Raw genomic sequence first — 18075 nt, 5'->3', positions numbered from 1 at the left:
GCTTTCACTGGTAATCCCATATCTTAGATCAGATTATCTGGTATTTTCATCCTCCTCTGAACCACTGAGTCTTAAGCAACATGCACAGTTCTCAAGTCTGGCAAAAAAATATCACTTATTTTAAGCCTTTTAACACAGACTCAGTCAAGCTGTGAAAGGGGCCATGTTTCATCTCAAACACGGAGAGTGTTAATTTGAGATTTAAAAATAACAGTACACCAGAAAGGAATTAATTGAATTAATTCCTAAGAAGCTCAAATTGATCTTTGTCACATCCCTGTGCAGGTTACAGCACTGAGCAGCAAGAATCCCACTGGCTGTGGCTCAGGACAGACAGACAGGCAATGGGAAACTTGTTCTTGGCAATTTTACAGTGAAAAAAATATTCTTAAAACTACTACATAAAATATTCAAGTGTCTCACTTTTTGGCTAAAAGGGCAGACACAGGCACTTACGAGATGAAGAAAATATCCCTTCCCAAAGAGGGATCTTACCTGGAATAAAAATATCAAATAACAATACAAGAATTAAATGCTATTTCTGGAAAAAAAACAAAACTAAAAGATCGCCCAACCAAACCAAACAAACACTGGCTATTTGTATAAAATAAAAGACAAAGGAGTCTCAAAAGAAGTCCAGCAATAAGAGCTGATGGTGTTCCCACGGGTTGTTCTGACTCACCTCCAGCAGATTCAGCAGAACTGAGCAAAACTGAGCCATGTTGGCTGAGTAAGTCCCAGTGAGGGAGAGTTATCAGCCACTGCAAGGGCTGAGCAAAGGGAAGCCGTGGGTGCAGAGCTGCAGAGCTCCCTTCAAAAGAATTCTGATTTATTTTCAGCAGATCCACCAACCCCTCGCTTGTGCCGGGGTCTTACCCTCCTGCTGCTGCTGGAGTCACAGATGTGGGCAACAACACAAGAGCTAAAAATGGCAGAATTAACAGGTGTCCCCAGCTCTGGTCTGTGCCTGAGCCTTGCTGCCCATTCCACAGCGATGCCAACGGTTCCGTGGCATTGTGTGTCCATTCCTTGTCTAAGGGCAACACTCCCAGTGTGGTTCAAGGGCACATTTTTAATGCTCAAAGCACCTGGGATGTTATTCTGTTTGCTAACTTGGATGGGTGGGTTTGTGAGCACTAAAGACACAACACATGGCCAAGATTAAGGCCATGACTACTCCAGCCCTGTTCTCCAAGGAGCTGGACATGGGGTGGTGTGACCCTGACACTCCAAACTCCAGCTGTGCAGGAGCCTGTGAGGTGGGACTGGCCACAGGGGGACTCCAGAACTCCCCAAGACGTGCTCTAACCTTGTGCAAGCAGGAACTCCACGGTGCCCAGGTGCCCCTCGGACGCTGCCATCATCAGTGGTGTCCTGCCCTGCTTGTCTGCCATGTTCACGTCGGCGCCGTGCGTGAGCAGGAGATCCACGATCTGCAACACACAGAGCCAGCACGTGGAGACCCAGCTGGGAAGAGGCCAGAGAAGAGGAAGAGCAGAGCGGAACCCACGTCCTAAAACCTCACAACCCTCAAGGCCCTCTGGGGTTGCAGGAAAAGGAGATTCAGAATCAAGCTCCCTCCAACAGGAATGAGCACCAGGAATTATTTTGCTTTGTGTCACACTGATCCATATAAATACCAGCTTTAGCAGAGCTGCCACCAGGAAAGTGGAATATTAGGGATTGGGAGAAGCAATGGAGGTATAAGGGCAGGAAAAATGACCTTCTAAGTCAGGAGCATCCCATTTGTTTCCTAAATGGTGAGATAACCAGAGAAGCTGGGGCTGCCCCATCCCTGGAAGTGTCCAAGGCCAGGCTGGATGGCGCTTGGAACAACCTGGTCTAGTGGAAGGTGTCCCTGCCCATGGCAGGGGGTTGGAACTGGATGGTCTTGGAGTCCCTTCCAACCCAACCTATTCCACCATTCTGTGGTAAGACAGGACTTAAGCAAAGCTGTCTGTAAGCAACAAGAGCTGGGGGTGATTGGAGCATCAACATCACTTCTTCTCACTCTGCTCATTGCCCACAAGAGCTGGGGCTCCTCTTCTCCGCCCCAATTCCAGCGAGACGGAAGGGAAGGCCCGACCCCACACCTGAGGCTGTTCTAAGGAGCGAGGGGCCAGCTCACTCACCTGCCAGTGGCCCTGCCTGACGGCGCTGAAGAGCGGGACGACCCCGCGGCGGTTGGGCTGTGCCACGGCCGCGCCCTGCTCCAGGAGCAGCCGGCACACCTCCAGCTTCCCGCGCCCCGCTGCCGCCGTCAGAGCTGCGGGAGAGAGGACAGCGGTCAAGGGAAGGAGCCCCACGCTCAGCGGAGTGTTCTCCTACCTGGAGATGGGTCTTTCTGCTGGACATCCCAGCGATGGGGCCTGGAACGCCAAACACACCCCATGACAGGCAAAATGGACAAGGAAAGTGGGGTGGGTTGGTACGGTTCTAGCTCTTGTCATTACAGCTCTAGCTTTTCTCATTTTAGCTACCTCAAAGGTCAGCTCTTCCATGAAAACATCACGGAAAGAGGCTGGTTGAGTCAATCACCTCTCATTATTTTCCCCGAGTCGCAGTGAAACGTGGTAAGAACCACAATAAAATAATGCACAGGCACAAGTGACTGAGGTTCAAGTGTGACTGACATCCAAGGTGTGACCAAGGTTCAAGGTGTAGATGAGGTTAAAGGTGTAGATGAGCTTGCAGGTGTTACTGAGGTTCAGGTATGGCTGCAAAGAAATGTGGAGTCCTATCACATGAAACCTTCACCATTTTCCCCACTGCCAAGGCCACGGGCTGTGAGGCTGAAGGGGTCTGAGTAGGGGCTCAATATCCAGAGAAAACACAGGTCTTCAGGTACTTGACAAGACCTTCTTCAACCTGTCCTTGACTCATCCCACCATGACTACAAGGGAGCAAGTGAGGGATCAAGCAGCGAGCACCATCAGCTCCCTGACAGACACTCATGCCAATCACATTTGTGGCTTTTCTCTGTCCCAACAAGCACAGAGCAGTGTAATTCACATGGAGAACTCTTATCTTCCATATCCCACTTTAGCCTGTAGATCTTTGAAACCAGGGAAAAAAATGGAAAGCAAAAGAGGATGAATATGATCACCTGTTCTCCACGAAAAATGACAATTCTGGGCTTTTTTTCTGGTTAGGGCTGATCCTACCAGCCAGGGTCTTTGTGCAAACCCCAAATTACCACTCATTTCCAAATGCTCACAATATCACAGGTGGGCAGAAGCAACACCTGAGAGCTCTTTCCCTGACAAAATGTGCTCTGTTAACTCCCCAAGTGTGGTTGGGTTAGAGAAGACACATTCCATCTGAAAATAGTCCCAAGTTCAGGACCTGCCGGTGACTCGTTTCGGTGTTAATTTTAGACTTCTTGGTTCCTCCCTCTCTCTAACTTTCTGTGCACTTCAGCACAGCTCCTCTGGCTCCACGCTCTGCTGCTTCTGGTAGGAGTTGGAGCAGAAGGTGGGAGTTTATTTCTGCCTGACGTCGCTTGTTTGTTCTTTGAAGTACATTTCTGTGGGTTGGCTGATTACGAGGTGTTGATGGCTTTCCAACTGCAACACTGTTAATGCTGGGGGATTTAATTAATTCTCGATTCTGCTCCACGTTATGGTGGAGTTTGCTTCTCTTGGAGTTGAGAGACACCAAGAGTTAAAAAGAAAAATCATCTCGCTGCCACGAGCAGAACGTTCTGCAAAATCTATAATCGGATCCATGTGGGTTTTAAACGTAAGCTACAAATACAGGAGGAGGCAGAGGGATTGGAATGCAGGGCTCTGGGTTCTATTTCTAAACCTGCCTGCACTTGAAATGTTGCAGGTTAATTTGAGGTATTTCACGTCAAAATGACTTATGTTTGCAGCAATGAGAATACTGTAAATCACTTCAGTGTTTGGTGTTCATCGTGAAATGTTCTTTGGAGAAGACTTTACTGAAACAGGATGATTTGATCCATGGTTTCTCCACTCTCCCTTGAAATCCCTTCTGCCTGCACTGACATCTCTTTTTGCTGCTGTGTTCCTCAGGGTCCAAGAAACCGGTGTGGGAATGTGGCTCCAGCTTGTCCTCTGCAGCTCCAGCTCCAGGGAAAAGCTCTTGTGCTGCTCAGCAGCCAGACCTTGCTCCTTCAGGAAGGTTCCACACTGATGATCTGGATTTGCCTCCTGCTGCTGAGAAAAACCCATCCAAGCTTGTCTTGTACAGTGCACAGATACCTAAATCCTCATAAATGGAGAAACTCAGCCCAGCTGGACCCCAGAGCCCATTAAGGCACACCCAGACCTCACCAGTGGGAAGACTGGACTGGAGAACCCCCCGTGGTCCCTCACCTGCCATAAGATGGACAGGCTGCTGCTCCAGCCCTCAAACCAAAGCAGCTGTTGCCATCCTGTGGCTCACCTCAAGCCCAGAGCACTATCCTGTGGCTGGTATGCAAGTCCAAATGCTCAATTTAACTACTTCAGGAAGAACTCCAGGAGTACCTGCTTCTTTCAGCACTCCTTAGATGGACTCATCAACCTTACAATGGCTTTTAGTCTAAAAAACACATGACACAAGGTAAGGCTGTGCCCGTGCATGAAAGGAGACTGGAAAAGCCAAGGAAAGGTGATGAGAGGAACTAAAGGAGATGGAAATGGGTTGGTCTGAAGTTTTACTGTCTGCCAGGGAGCTCCTGTGGCCCAGCACAACCAAGGTGAGTCCACCAAGGAGCAGCAAGCAGGATCCTGGGCTGGCAAACAGGAATGTTCATTTTGCAGCTGTATCACGAGGATGCAGTGCCAGGAGGACAACTCACCGGGCAATAACCAGGTCTTGGCATAAACACCATAAAACAACCCCCGTGTTTCTCAAAACACAGCTCAACCAAAACCTGAGACCAGGCTCAGGTGTGGACGTGCCCCTCTCCACCAGCATCAAGCCACGGCCTCCAACACCAGGGATCTGCCACAGCACATTCTGCCTTTGCTGCTGTGCGGAGAAGGTGCTGTTTTCTTAGAGAAAAAACAACTTTATCTGGAGAAGGAATCATTCAAGTGCTGCTCTCCAGCATGTGTATCTGTTTCCCAGCCTGGCAGCAAGACAAACAGCTCGGCGGAGCCGCTCTTTGCACCTCCGACTCCGATGGACTGAGCACAAAGCGACTCAGATACTTTTCTGCTGGGTTTTGATATTGGTTTTGTCCCAGGGGGAAATACTCCATCTGGAGCTGGCTGTAGTGTGCTGTCAGCAATTCCTAAACTTATGATGTCACTTGGCACTGGCATTTGGATGATATCAGGCTGATATCACCAAGCCAAGCACTCGGCTCTGCTCTGGGGAAGATTAGACACGAGCAACAAGTACCAAAAGCCAGACAACCAGGATTCAGAGTTCTAAAGGAGATTGCTATTTTTAGGTGGAAACCAGCGCTCCTCTTCAAATTTATTTAAACTCTCTATTTACCTTTGGGGAAATAATAACAATATAATAATGTGAGAGTCATGAGTTTCATACAAACTTACAGAGTTGTCCCACGCAGACCAAAGTCTGCTCAATCTGGTGGCTGGTTCACTTTTGCTCACTTACCCACCTCACCAATTTTAATGGGATAAACGGATATTCCTTTGAGGTGAGCCCTCAATTTGTGTGTGATTCGTGAATCACAAATTCACATTCCCAACTGTCCCAGTTACTCAGAAAACCCTCTCTGGCAGAGAAACTCCCAGATGCCTGGTTAGTCCAGTTTTTGGCATTGTTGGGGGCAGAGGTATGGGAAGGGGGACGCCAGAGATGGAAACAGGCAGGTTGGGAATGTCAGAGCTGCCCAGGGCATGGGACAGGAAGGGAAGGGCTTATCTGTAGTGCCTGATGCTGCCCATGGGGTTACTTTGCAGGGCTGAGAGGCTTTAGATTGAACTCTGAAGGCATTTGATCATGGTCCTATTTAAATGACAGTCCTTGTGACCCAAATACCAGAGAACAATTTGGATGATCCATCTCAGGACTGGTCACCCACTGTGAGCTCACTGGTACAAAGCCCCTGTCCTGTTACCAACACTCGGCCATTTCACTCGGCTGATTCCACATCCAATTCCTTTTTTTCTCCCATGACACCCCAAAGCACTTTGAAATTGCTTATTTGTATCTGTTGCCCTTATTTCCTCTAATAATGGCCCCATGGCCTTGCTGCTCAGTTCCATTCCCATGGGGACAGGAGTTGGCTCCTTCCCCAGTGCCCTGCCAGTGGCCCGGGGCAGCCTGGCCGCTCCCTGGGCTCTTCCCAGGACACCTCATCCCTCAAGCTTTGTCCTTTGGAGCTCAGGGCAATGCTCTCTGACACACTCCATTCATCACAAGGCTCTAATAAGGCCACATTTTCAAAGGTACAGTTACAAACCAGCTCCAAATACAACCCTGCCCCCTCCAAAGCAGAAACAACACGAGCAAAGACTGAGCCGCACTCCAGCCGCCCTCTGTCCCCTTGGATCGTGTCATTTTTAAGCCAAGCTGACAGAATCACCATCCGTGCCCTGCTCCCCAGACAGGAACATTACCTGGGTGTATGAACCTGACAGCAACATCACCAGTGATGCAAGTGGAGCAGTGAGTTGAGTACAAATGACAGAGGATAATATTTATGAGGTCGCTGGAGTTAAAAGCAAACAACTCCATGCTGGAATGGCTCGAGAAATGGAGATGTTAGTGGAGCAGAAGGGATGGATGGCTGCCTTTGTTTTGGGAGAAGTCAGGAAAGAAGCGATTTTGTATTGTACCCATCAATGCAGAAATGAAGGACTTCACTAAAGGGCATTTGTTTAACTACCAGGTGCTAAATAATGAGGAGTTTTCAGAAAATCAATGGATAATTTAACCACCATAGTGCTGCATGTAATGGAGAGGGGGAGAGAGAAACAGGGAGATGCTTTGGATAAATATGCCCAACATCAAGAGAGAAAGAGCAGAACTGAGTGTCCATCTCATGTTTCAGGGAAATCAGTGACCTGGTCAGAATGCTGAGTGCCTCACACTCCTGAAAAGAGCCAGGAGCTGCAGAAGCTCAGGATTTTCAAACCCAAACTTCTCTGTTTTCCTTAAGCTGAGTGCAAAGCTCCACCCTGGCCCCTGTTAATCACCTGGCATCAAACAAGAGGAACTGATTCTTCTCCATCAAAGCAGTGCCTGGGATCAGGGATGCATCAGGGGCAGGAAGCCCAATAAAAGAAACACAAACATGCACAAAGAAGCTACAGTATCTACAGAAATCACCTGTCTCTCCCCAGAGGCTGTCAAAGCTGTTGATCTGTGCTCTCTCCACCTCCTCTTCATCTTTTTCTGGCAGATCGAGCAGGTAGGAGACGATCTGAAACAAAACGACCTGTCAGCTCACCAACCTGGCTGAGGTGGATGGAAACTGCTGACACCTCGACACGAGCTGCTGGGAATGCACAGAGGGGAGGGAACAGTCTCTGCCTGGCACCCTGAGCTCAAGGAAATGTTCTTCTAGAGGTCAGTCACTGAACCTGTACGAGCAAAAAAACCCCACCCAAGTGTCTCGATAGGACCGCACGTGATGAGCCCTGGAAGGGTCAGTTCCCTGTAACTGTGTCTGGAGATGCCCCAGCGTGTGCAGTGGATGCCTCTCGAGGAGGTGAGGAGGTATTTGATTAAAGAGAAACCCATTCTCAGGAGAGGAGAAGGAACAGGGGCTGCCATGGGCAGCTGGGGCCGACGGGAGCGCTTGGCTTGGTAGTGCTGGGTTAGTGCTGTGACTTGACCTTAAAGACCTTTTCCAACCTAAATGATTCCATGCATCGTTTTCCCACCACAAACCTTTGCCAGGATGGCAGAAGGAAGCTCTTTGGCTCTTCCCTCCCCCGACACACAATCCAAAGCTACATGGTCTCACCCTCCCCGACCGTGCTGGAGGAGCAGCGTAAGCAACGCGCTGCTCATCCACCTCATCCTCAAAAGTTTATTCCAAACATTTATTCCAACAACTTAAAGGCTTGTTACGCTTCCTCCCTTGGAAACCAGCCCAGAGCACAGGACAGAGGTAGTGACTCCACCTCCACAACCTTCTCTGGCCAACATTTTGGCCAGGAAGGAGCCAGCCCTTGGTTCCCCTCCCCGCAGAGCCGTGTGGGTCCTACCTCGGTGTAGCCCATGCTGGCGGCGGCAATCAGGGCCTGCTGGATGGCGTGGCTCTTCTTGAACACCCCCTGCTGCTGCCCAGCCATGCTCCAGTCACACTGGATCAAGAACTTCACCACCTCCAAGTGTCCTCTGAGGGCGGCGTGGACCAGGGCACACTGACCGTTCTTGTCCAGATGATCCACCTTGAACAGAGATGACAAAACACAGTTAAACCAAATCACGGGCACGACGTCTTTGCTTCTTCAGAGTTTCCAGCCCCGGCTTCAGAATAAAGCCACGTGTGCAAAATGTGCATTTTTCTGGTAAACTGTCCCTTCCACGACCAGAAAACAACCATTCCCAAAGCAACATCCCGGGCTCTGGCATCCTCTTGGCCACAAGTGTTTGCTTTGGGGAAGGCACCATTATTTTTTTAGCTGCCTTCAGTTTTCTTCAGACTAAAAGGCTGCAAAAGTATTTTTCCCTTTGAGTCCTGAAGTCCAGCAATCGAATTTTCTTGTGGATTGAAATCACACACGCTGATACCACCTTCTTTAGCCAAATCCACAGAAGGAAAATCAGCCTGTTTTCCAGATGCCATTTCTTTTGAGAGACCCAGAAGTGCCTCAGCCTGCAGCCGGACACTGTAACGTGAACCCAGGGCAGGCACAGTCAGTAGGAAACAGAGACAGTGCTTGGCAGCCCTGGAGGAACTTATTTGGTTGTATCTCAGGGGCATGAATACATCAGCTGCGATTTCTAGGTCCTATCTCAACACCAGGAACTTGGAGAACACAGGAAAGGAAGATCAGTTATCATCCTCCTGCTGGTTAACCCCTTCAGTGCTCTATTATTTCTCATAAAAATAGGAAATTATTATTATTTTAATATATTTTACTAATATTAATTCATAGAATCTCAGACTGGTTTGGGTTGGAAGGGATCTTAAAGCCCATCCAGTTCCACCTCCTGCCATGGGCAGGGACACCTTCCACTAGCCCAAGTTGCTCCAAGCCCTGTCCAACCTGGCCTTGGACACTCCCAAGGATGGGGCAGCCACAGCTTCTCTGGGCACCCTGTGCCAGGGCCTCCCGACCAAATTACAGTTATATAATACATATGAGAAATATTTCTCACCTTGTAACTCATTCACAATAATAACATATCAATATTTCTCCTTTCTCATCTCCTGCAACAATCAGTGTTGCAGTTTAACTGCAAATATCTCCATCTTTAAAATAAACCCAGCTGGTTTTGGGGTATTTCCTCAGCACTGTTGGGATGCTCAAGGAAAGCTGTTAGTGGCAGGACTTCTGTCACCAAACTCTTCTCAAAATATCCCAACAAAAGCAAAATTCTTTTCTTCCTTTATACTGTCTTCGCATTATTACAGACAACACAACCCAGCAAGACCTAAACAGTCCCTCAGTCATCCTGACTTTCATACCAAAACTAGAGAAACCCATATTTTGCCTTTTGAACTGAAACTAATCATATAGAGAAACCACAAATTGTTTCCAGCAGGCTCCACTTCAAAAATCAGCACAATTTTCTTCTTCAACAAAGTATTTCAAGTTGACTCATTATATACAATTAAAACTCCAAACACTCGCCACAAAGCTAAACAAAAGGGATTTTTCTGGGACAAGTCTGATGGAAGTTTTTGGAAAATGTGTCTCAAGGAGATATTTAAAGAACGTTTTATGCTGGAAAAAGCGTTGCCATTTTAACGTTGTGAGGTTTCTCCAGGACATCCCTCTGCAGGTCACCAGCGCAGGGACATCGGGCAGCTCCTACCTCAGACCTGAACTCCACACACTATTAATTATTCTCAGGAGTTCCTTAGCTTTGGTGTCGATGTGGGATTTTTAAAGCCACTGGGTTTTAGCAGAAAAGCCAACCCCAAAAGGCTTCATCTGCTGGAGGGTGTTCCCTTAGCGAGCGCTCCGTGTCCTGCAGCTCCCGCCCTGCCTTGCACAGACATGGAACAGCTGAAATCAGCTTTCAGGGGACGGTGGCCACTTTACCTTGGCCCTTTTCTTGCACAGCAGCACCACAATGCTCAGGAATCCGGCAGCAGCCGCGTAGCCAAGGGGGGTCAGGCCGCTCTCTGAGGCGGCGTCGACGTTGGCCCCAAACTCCAGGAGCAAAGCCACCATCTCGGCGTAGCCCAGGTGGGACTGGACACACAGGATGGGGGCGTTGTTCAGCACTTCTGTCCTGTAATTCACGTTTGCACCTCCCAAAATCAGCAGCCGACTGACCTGGATGGGAAAGGAGAGCAGTTGGCTGAGAGTTCTGGAGAGACGGGAGTTTATTGTCAGGGTGACAACAGAACGTTACACCAGGGCCCTCTGCACATCTCCAAACAAACAGCAGAGGACATGAAATGCTGAGTGAAACCACTTGCCCAATAGATGGTGCCATTTTAGGTAGATGGAGCAGTTTAATCTGTCCCTGAGTGGTTGATAAGTGGTTTGAGTGGTGCAGCCTCCCTTTGTTTGGGAACAAAGTCACTCCAGCCCTGCTGCAGCAGCTGCAGACACGGCGTCTCAGCCCAGGATGGGGACTGAAACCACACAGCTGGAGAGAACTGTACTCAGCATCCTTCCCCTGGGATCCTCCCTAGGGCTGGCTTTGGTTATCCCTGCACGGCTCCCTCTGCACTCGGCAGCCGTGGAAAAAGGCTCCACCTGATGCTTGGAGAGTGGCAAGGAAGGGACCTGGGGACAGGGCTCACCTAATATGGATGGGGAGGAGGAGCTGGGACAAACATCCTTCCACATGAGGAACAATTCCAAACCCGTATCCCTGTCTGAAATCCTTTCTGCTGCAGAGATGGGGTCATTTTAAGTCAACACATTCATCCTTACAAAGCAAAAAAGGGGCCTGAACCAGCAAATGGGCACCTGGGTTTGGTGTCACATCTGAGTTTGTGCCTGTCTAAGCCAGAGCCCTTTATGCCACATTCCAACAACAGTTGTTTCATTCCACATCTCTGAAGAGGAAAACCCCCAGAGAATCATTTTGCAGAGGCACAAACTCACTATTCACTCCTTGCAATTAAAAGGAGATTCCTGATCAATGCAGCAGAGTTGAGGGACCATCCCAGATGGTAAAACATCCCAGCTGGACTCATGGCCTCTCCCCACCTCAGGACAAACCCAGGAAGCTGCTCAGCCTTGGCAGGGCACTGCCATGGACAGGGAGCTCCTCTGGATCCTCTATGTGTGGTTACTGCTCATCACTGGAGCTTCCTGTGCCACCCCAGCTCTCCCTCCCCCTCCTCCAGTACCTTTATGTTCGGGGTGTAGAGATTTCTCAGAGATGCCAAAGCCATGGAAAGACCTTCAGTACTGTAGGAGATCCAAAGCCCTTGGAGGATGGAGGAAGACACCCCAACTTTTTTACTCAGCCCCTAAAAAAAGAGAAGATGACTGAGACCCAAGCTCACAAATCTGCTCCATTACACCAGGCAGATCCTCCTGGTCCTTAGGACTTCAAAGAATTTCAGGACAACAATGGCTACACCCAAGATAATGCAGTGATTTGCCACACTTGACCTTTGTAATCGATTAAAAAACTTGTAGGAAAGAGATTGTAAAGGTTGTGTAGCCATTTCCAGGGTCTAGGAAAGGAAGGATTAAACTGTGAGCAACCAGAATCCATTCAACACCCTCAGCAAGCGTCGTGCTAAGGAGCACAGGTTGCTGCTTTTTTTTTCTTTTTAAATAAAATACACATTATTTTGGCAGGACTGATTCACAAATTTCCTTATTATTCACACAGTTAAACCAGAAGACAATGTCTGCTCCCAATAAGGTAAATTGAGGAACTCTCAACCACAGCCTGGAGCAGTATTCCCCCTTCTCATCTCCGACCTTTCCTGCTGGTGTCCATGGTCAGGTTATACATAACACACAGGAAGTCTGACGTTTTCCAGAAAGATTCCAAAATATGAAATATTTTCCAGCATCACTAACTGGCAGAGCACAGAACTGTAGGTTTCTCCCTCCTGTGCAAAGAGCCATAATTGCTCTGTAGCCAACAGATGGGAGTGAACAGCTGGATGGAAGAGGAGAGGGATGGGATTGGAGCTCCAGGAAGGAGCCTGGCTGCGTGCTGTGCTCGCTGTGTGATGTGGGTACACCCTAAACGTTGCTGTTCTGATCCATTTCCCATTAAAATCTGCTGTTTCCATGGAAACTGCACAGACATCCTTAATTCTGTTTTGATATGCAAACCCTGATTTCCACTTCCTCGCACGCCGGGGGGGGGTCACTTGTATCCATGCAAAACAGCAGGATCACAGTTCCAGCTTGTAGGACTGAAAAGGTGGGAACAAAACCAGCAGCAAAAAGTGGGATTGTTTCCTCTTAGGGAAGATGTGCAGGAATCAGCATCTCCACCTGCTGCTGCAGGCCTGTAATTCCAACGTGGGGAAGAGACTCCACAGCATCGCTCCAGCCATCAACAGATTTGTCACTTGGAACAGTTTTATCACCAAAAGAAGCAACAGATTACACAAGCTCTTTATAAATAACAGCTCCATGTGCTTGTTTCCTTAAAATTCAGGCAGCTAAACCGAGGAAAAGATCTGCTTGTGCTAAGAGGGAGAAGAGAGATCAGGAATTTGAGCCAGTGCTAAATGCAGCTTTTGAAATGACACAATGCAGGACATTAAAGGTCAAGATTAAATTTCATGAACTCAGGATGATGTAATTGGGAAATGGGAAACAGTTTTATAATAAACGGTTAAAATAATTTAAAAATTGTTATACTACTATCAAGCCCATAAATAAGGTGTTTGAATCACCATCAAGGACCAAGGAAAAGGGTAGATATTTTGAGAACAGCCCTCTGAAGATAATCGCAGATGCTATAAAAATCTTAACTGTTGCATTAGAATATATATGCTTAGATATTAGTGCAAGACCTAAAAGGTGACATTTATCCTTTAAAGAAAAAATACATTCAACACCATCAGCATTCAGTTGCTGAAAAAAACCTGCACTGTTTCTAATTTTACATCTTGTATCTTCCTTTTCTAATTCCCTTTTTAGAACTGTACAGGTTGAATTCTTCAGCAAAAGCAAATTTCAGTGTGATACAACATCAAACCAAAACACCACCAGTGGTTCCCACTTCACTGGGATCATCCAAAATGGGACCAAGGCATGGCCTGACCATTTGAATAACTTTGCCAACCCTCACAACCCCAGTGTCCAGAGCTGGTTTCTTCTGTCCTGTCTGGTATGCAGCTGTCAGCACCTTTAATTTTTGACTTATCACTTCCTCTGCTATTTGGCCACTCGCACCTTATGGAATCCCAGACTGGTTTGGGTTGGAAGGGACCTTAAAGCTCATCCCATTCCACCCCCTGCCATGGGCAGGGACACCTTCCACTAGACCAGGTTGCTCAAAGCATCACCCACATCTGGATTACTGACATTTTAACTAATTTAAGATTAAATTAAAGCCTCCTCTTTGCTTGATTTGCAAAACACACGTCAGCCTGAAGGTTGGGTCTTCTCGTACGACAACTGCACGTTTCTCTTTGTGCCCTTTCACTCCATGCCAGGCTTTCCAAGCTGGCTTTCCATATGCTCCTGTTAAGACTGGTAACTGATTAAAAACATTAAAACATTTTACTTTTTCTTTTTTTTTTTCCCCCTAAACTGTTTGAGGATGTTTGTGTTTAAAAGAGAAAACCAGCAGATCTCAGCCAGCGAGTGAAGAGGGGAATGTGAAAGTGTCTTCCCATCAATGTGTCAGGTGTGTCAGCACCTGAATTTTTACACCTGGAAATTCCAAGTGTTCCATCATCACCTTGTCAAGGTACCAGAGGACTGGGGAAGGATAAAGACATTTTCTCTACTGTTTTATCAAAGTTTGCCTCTATACCCAGCTCTCAGTCTCTGAACAAAACGCTTTAGTCCTGTTCTGATCTTCTCCTGGCTTTCTGATGGGTAAATAAAACAGAATTACAATGGCATCAGGCCTCCATAAATACCTTCAAAATTAGGATCTTTGTGTCTGCAGAAAGCTGCTGCTATAATATGGAAACTTGAGGAAGAACATCCTGAATTGATGACCTGACATGTTCCCTACTTGGCAGAAAACCCACGGCCAGGCTGGTAATGCTTCAGCAAAAGATCAGACAGAAAGAAAAGCCTGAATGGAAAAAATGCTTGTTTAGAAACAAATAGAGCTGGTTACAACAGGCAAAGAGCCCGTGCTTGTACTCTAGGAAATATTTTGTTTAAAGAATGCTCGAGATCTTAAACACAGTCTAATATTCCAGCCTAATGCCTCCTTCAGAAACTAATGCAGCTCTTGTTCTGTGCAGTAAACACTCACAAATCCCCAGTAAACACTTGTTAAAATAAGGAACAAAAATAAATCTATTCAAGGAAAAGCAAAAGACTAAGTTACAGTTTGTAATCTAGCTAAATTCAAACCCTTCCAAAACTTTGTGGTACTTCCAACCAACGTTCTGTTCTGGTTTTCTGTCACTGGTCTTCCTGCAGTGTTGGACACCCAAAGGTTTTGCTGAGTGATGAGGAACAGAAGGCTGGACTGACATTTCTCATATGCTAATTGGATTTTCTACTACTGTAGGTATTGCTCAATTATACCTGGAATCTGTAGACAGCTCGTCCACTCCATGAAAACTGTCCTTTGCTCAGAGCCTGAATCCCTGTTACTGGTTTCCACCATGGAAGTGTGGAATGGAGAAGGTCTGGAACCAGATTCAGACCTAAATGGCAGCTGAGCACTAAACTCAGGGCTGAACCTGGCCTTGGGAATGTAACTCAAAATGTGAAATGACCCCCTGAGGATAAAGTGCTGAGCTGGGGTTCTTCCCTTTGGATCCAGCCATTGCCTTCCCAAACGAGGAGACTTTGCTGCTACACCTGCTGGGGAAACTGGTGCAGTATTTATTGCACAGGGAATGCAGTAAATAACTCCAACAGGTCTGACACAAGGCACAAACCACCTGCTTGCTCTAGGAATACCCACAGCAGTGCTGAAGTTATAAAATCCTGTACAGACCAGATGAAAGTACAGCCTTGTTTTTACCGGTGTTAAACACTCACAGATCCCAACAGCTGTAAGAAATTCTGTATTTCCTGTGACCTTAAAAATCCACCCTCTAATTTTGATCCTCTGGTACCTGGGCAGGCAGGAAGAACGATATTTATGGGTCATCCTGATGCTCACACCCGAGTTTGCCTTTCAAATACCCAGGTCTGAAATGCCTGTGTGAAGAGGAACGTGGAGTGACCAGCCAATGTTAACAACCAGCAAATTTCCCCTTTAGCACCTAAATTTAGTGTTGGATTCTTCAAATCCCCTTTTAAAAGATTTCTCTTTCCTGGATGCTGTTACAAGAACTCATCTTACAGGGGAGGAAACCTCTTAGGCTGGAGAGCAATTTTTAGGGAAGGAGGCTATCTGCCGAATTTCCAGGCTGAAAGAGAGTTTAATTTCAAGCATTTCTTAGATACCACTGCCAGTTTTCCAAACTTCTACTCGCTCCAGCAGCCTCAGGCAATCACACTCTTACACCAACCCCACGACCAGACACGACTGAGCACTGCCAGTGCTGGGGATGAGCTTGGTGTTAAGTCTTCATTTGAATTTTTGTTACCTTAAAAATATGTGCTTTGAGGATGTGATGTCCCAGTTCAATAGTTTGCTGTCGATTTAATTTTCCTTCTTGTCGGGAAAACCAGAAGGCAAGCAGGGTGTGGCCACTCCTAAAATCAGAAGAAAGTGTGTGTTAGGATTTCTTGTTACACCAACAAAACAACTTTTGAGGGTAATTTTTGCCCCTGCTAATCCTTCAACCTCATCCAGCTTTGGGAAACAGAGGTGGATGAATTCTCACCTGTGAAGCACCAATTAATTGTAAGCACTGATAGCTCAAAACACCCCAAACATTGGAGGACAGCAAAAAAACCCCACCCAATAGATTTTCTATGAGCAGATGTAAATTTGAAAACAGCAGAGGTACAATTCCATGAAAACTGAAGTGTCACTTTTCTAGTCATTTAACAGAGAAGAACCACACTTGCAAAGCTTGTCACCAACCCTGGAGTCACTAGGAAACGCCATATTTAGAATAACCACACTTTGAAAAAAATGTCCTTTAAATGCACCTGCACTTTCCACCCTGTGCCAGACCTGCAGTGAAGCTTTATTTCCTTGTAAACACATTCTCCAGTAATAAAGATGCTTCTGGCCATGACCTACCAGGTTGACAACCAAAGCAAATTAACTGAGCTACACACCAGGCCCTGTTTAAGGCAAAATATAATAAACCAGACAACAACTTCCACCGCTAAAGGTCATTTTTATTGACATTTTTAAACATTTACAGACTTCCAGCTTGTAACACTGCAAGTCCAACATGGCTGAATCTTCCCAAAGATGCGAGAAGCTGATTCTCCACAGACACACAGAACACACAAGGTGCAAAAATGTGATGTTTTAATATAATTTCTGGGCAAAGCAGCAAATACCTGCCCCTGCAGGAGATGCAGCAAGCAGGGCAGGAGCTGCTGAGGCTCCATGCTGGAACCTCGGTGGGCTGTGTCTGCTGTTTCCTTGGTTTTACCAACAAAATTACATTCTTCCTTAAGCCCCTGGGTGCTCCCAAGGGAGTCCTTTTAACCCACTTCATTTCTGGAACTGCATAAAAAAAAGTGACTACACTAAAAGCAATCAAACCCCTCCAGGCCAAGGAAAATAAAACATGAGATCAACCGTGGCTTTAAAAGGGCTTTTAAGGACAGGGAATGTTATTAGCTCATCCCTGTCTGGTAAAGCAAAGAAATCCTTGGGATGGCCAAACGTCAAGTAAATATTACACAGGATAGAAGCTTTTACAACAGTGGGGATTTACCAGCTCATCCACACCCAGGGGGAATGATTTTCCATCTCAAAATAAACCAAAAGAAGAAAAGCATAAAAGCACAATGCTTGTAATGCCCTGGCCAGGTGTCTGGCAAGGTCCCTCCAGGCCCTGCCAATGAACCTCCTTTAGGAGCAGTAACACATGGATTCATGGGAGTGGGGCCTGGGGATGCTCTGCCAGTGGATGTGCCCACTGGAGGAGTGGGATGAGGAACAAATCACCTTTTTCTTACAAGGCAGGGCTTGATCCTCAGGTCTGGACAGGTGGAAGAGCACCACATCCCTTTTACAGGTAATAAACTCTTGCACTGGTGAGGAATCCTGTTGTGCCTCATTCCGAAATGCAACTCAATTTACAGAGGTACCATCAACTCAAGTAACTGTTGTCTGAAATGTTTTTATGGACTGACAGTATCTCCATCCTCGGGGTGACTTGAGCACCAAAAGAAAGTGAAGAAAACCCCTTTTTTTGCTCTCCACACCCTGGCCTGGCACAGGGCCCGTGCCGGGATCCCATCGCTCCACACTTCCCATCCGTGGAGAAGGAGAAGCCTCTCCAGATGGTGACTCTGCCCAGCACAACAGAGCTTTGATACCTCAGCTGAAGCTTCGGATCCGTGAGGACGCCTCTGTGCACAGGGCAGTGCCTCCCATCCCACGCGTCTGTGCTGTGAGAATTCCCCAAATAGCACCGACAGAAGGGACAAAACACAAAAAGCTGGGACAACAGAAGGGCCTTGGAAGTGGTTGTAGCACCTTGAGTTAACCACAGCCTGTTGACTTCCTTTGGCTCTTCTCCTCTTTGGAACAGGAGGAGGACATCAGGTCACAGCCTTCTGGAGGAGACAGACAAATGCATTTGCACTCCAGGAATGCCCGTGGGAAGGAGGAATGGATCAGAAGGAAACAAGTGACTGAAGCACAGCTTGAGTGTTGCCAAGTACATCTGGAAGTCAACAGGAGCAGCAATTGTTGAGTTTTATTTGGCCCCATTAGGACAGATTATGGAAACCTGTATTGGCTGTTTAT

The 18075-nt window shown here is 47.2% G+C and overlaps 1 protein-coding gene across 1 annotated transcript in view; it reads right to left on the bottom strand.

Moving 5' to 3' along the window:
- The window catches only part of TANC2 (tetratricopeptide repeat, ankyrin repeat and coiled-coil containing 2), a 91288-nt gene that overhangs the window by 15410 nt on the left and 57803 nt on the right, over window positions 1-18075 (bottom strand). The window contains exons 9-15 of the mRNA XM_017833332.1: window positions 15779-15887; window positions 11420-11542; window positions 10152-10388; window positions 8142-8327; window positions 7258-7351; window positions 2133-2266; window positions 1310-1433 (exon numbers count right to left, since the gene is read on the bottom strand). Coding sequence (XP_017688821.1) covers window positions 1310-1433; window positions 2133-2266; window positions 7258-7351; window positions 8142-8327; window positions 10152-10388; window positions 11420-11542; window positions 15779-15887 — 1007 coding nt within the window. The remainder of the gene's footprint in view (window positions 1-1309; window positions 1434-2132; window positions 2267-7257; window positions 7352-8141; window positions 8328-10151; window positions 10389-11419; window positions 11543-15778; window positions 15888-18075) is intronic.

The sequence above is a fragment of the Lepidothrix coronata genome, unplaced genomic scaffold, assembly GCF_001604755.1.
Source record: "Lepidothrix coronata isolate B3197 unplaced genomic scaffold, Lepidothrix_coronata-1.0 Scaffold213, whole genome shotgun sequence".
Taxonomy (NCBI): Eukaryota; Metazoa; Chordata; class Aves; order Passeriformes; family Pipridae; genus Lepidothrix; species Lepidothrix coronata.
Note: the sequence above shows the minus strand (reverse complement) of the source record. Positions and strands in the feature narration are given on the sequence as shown.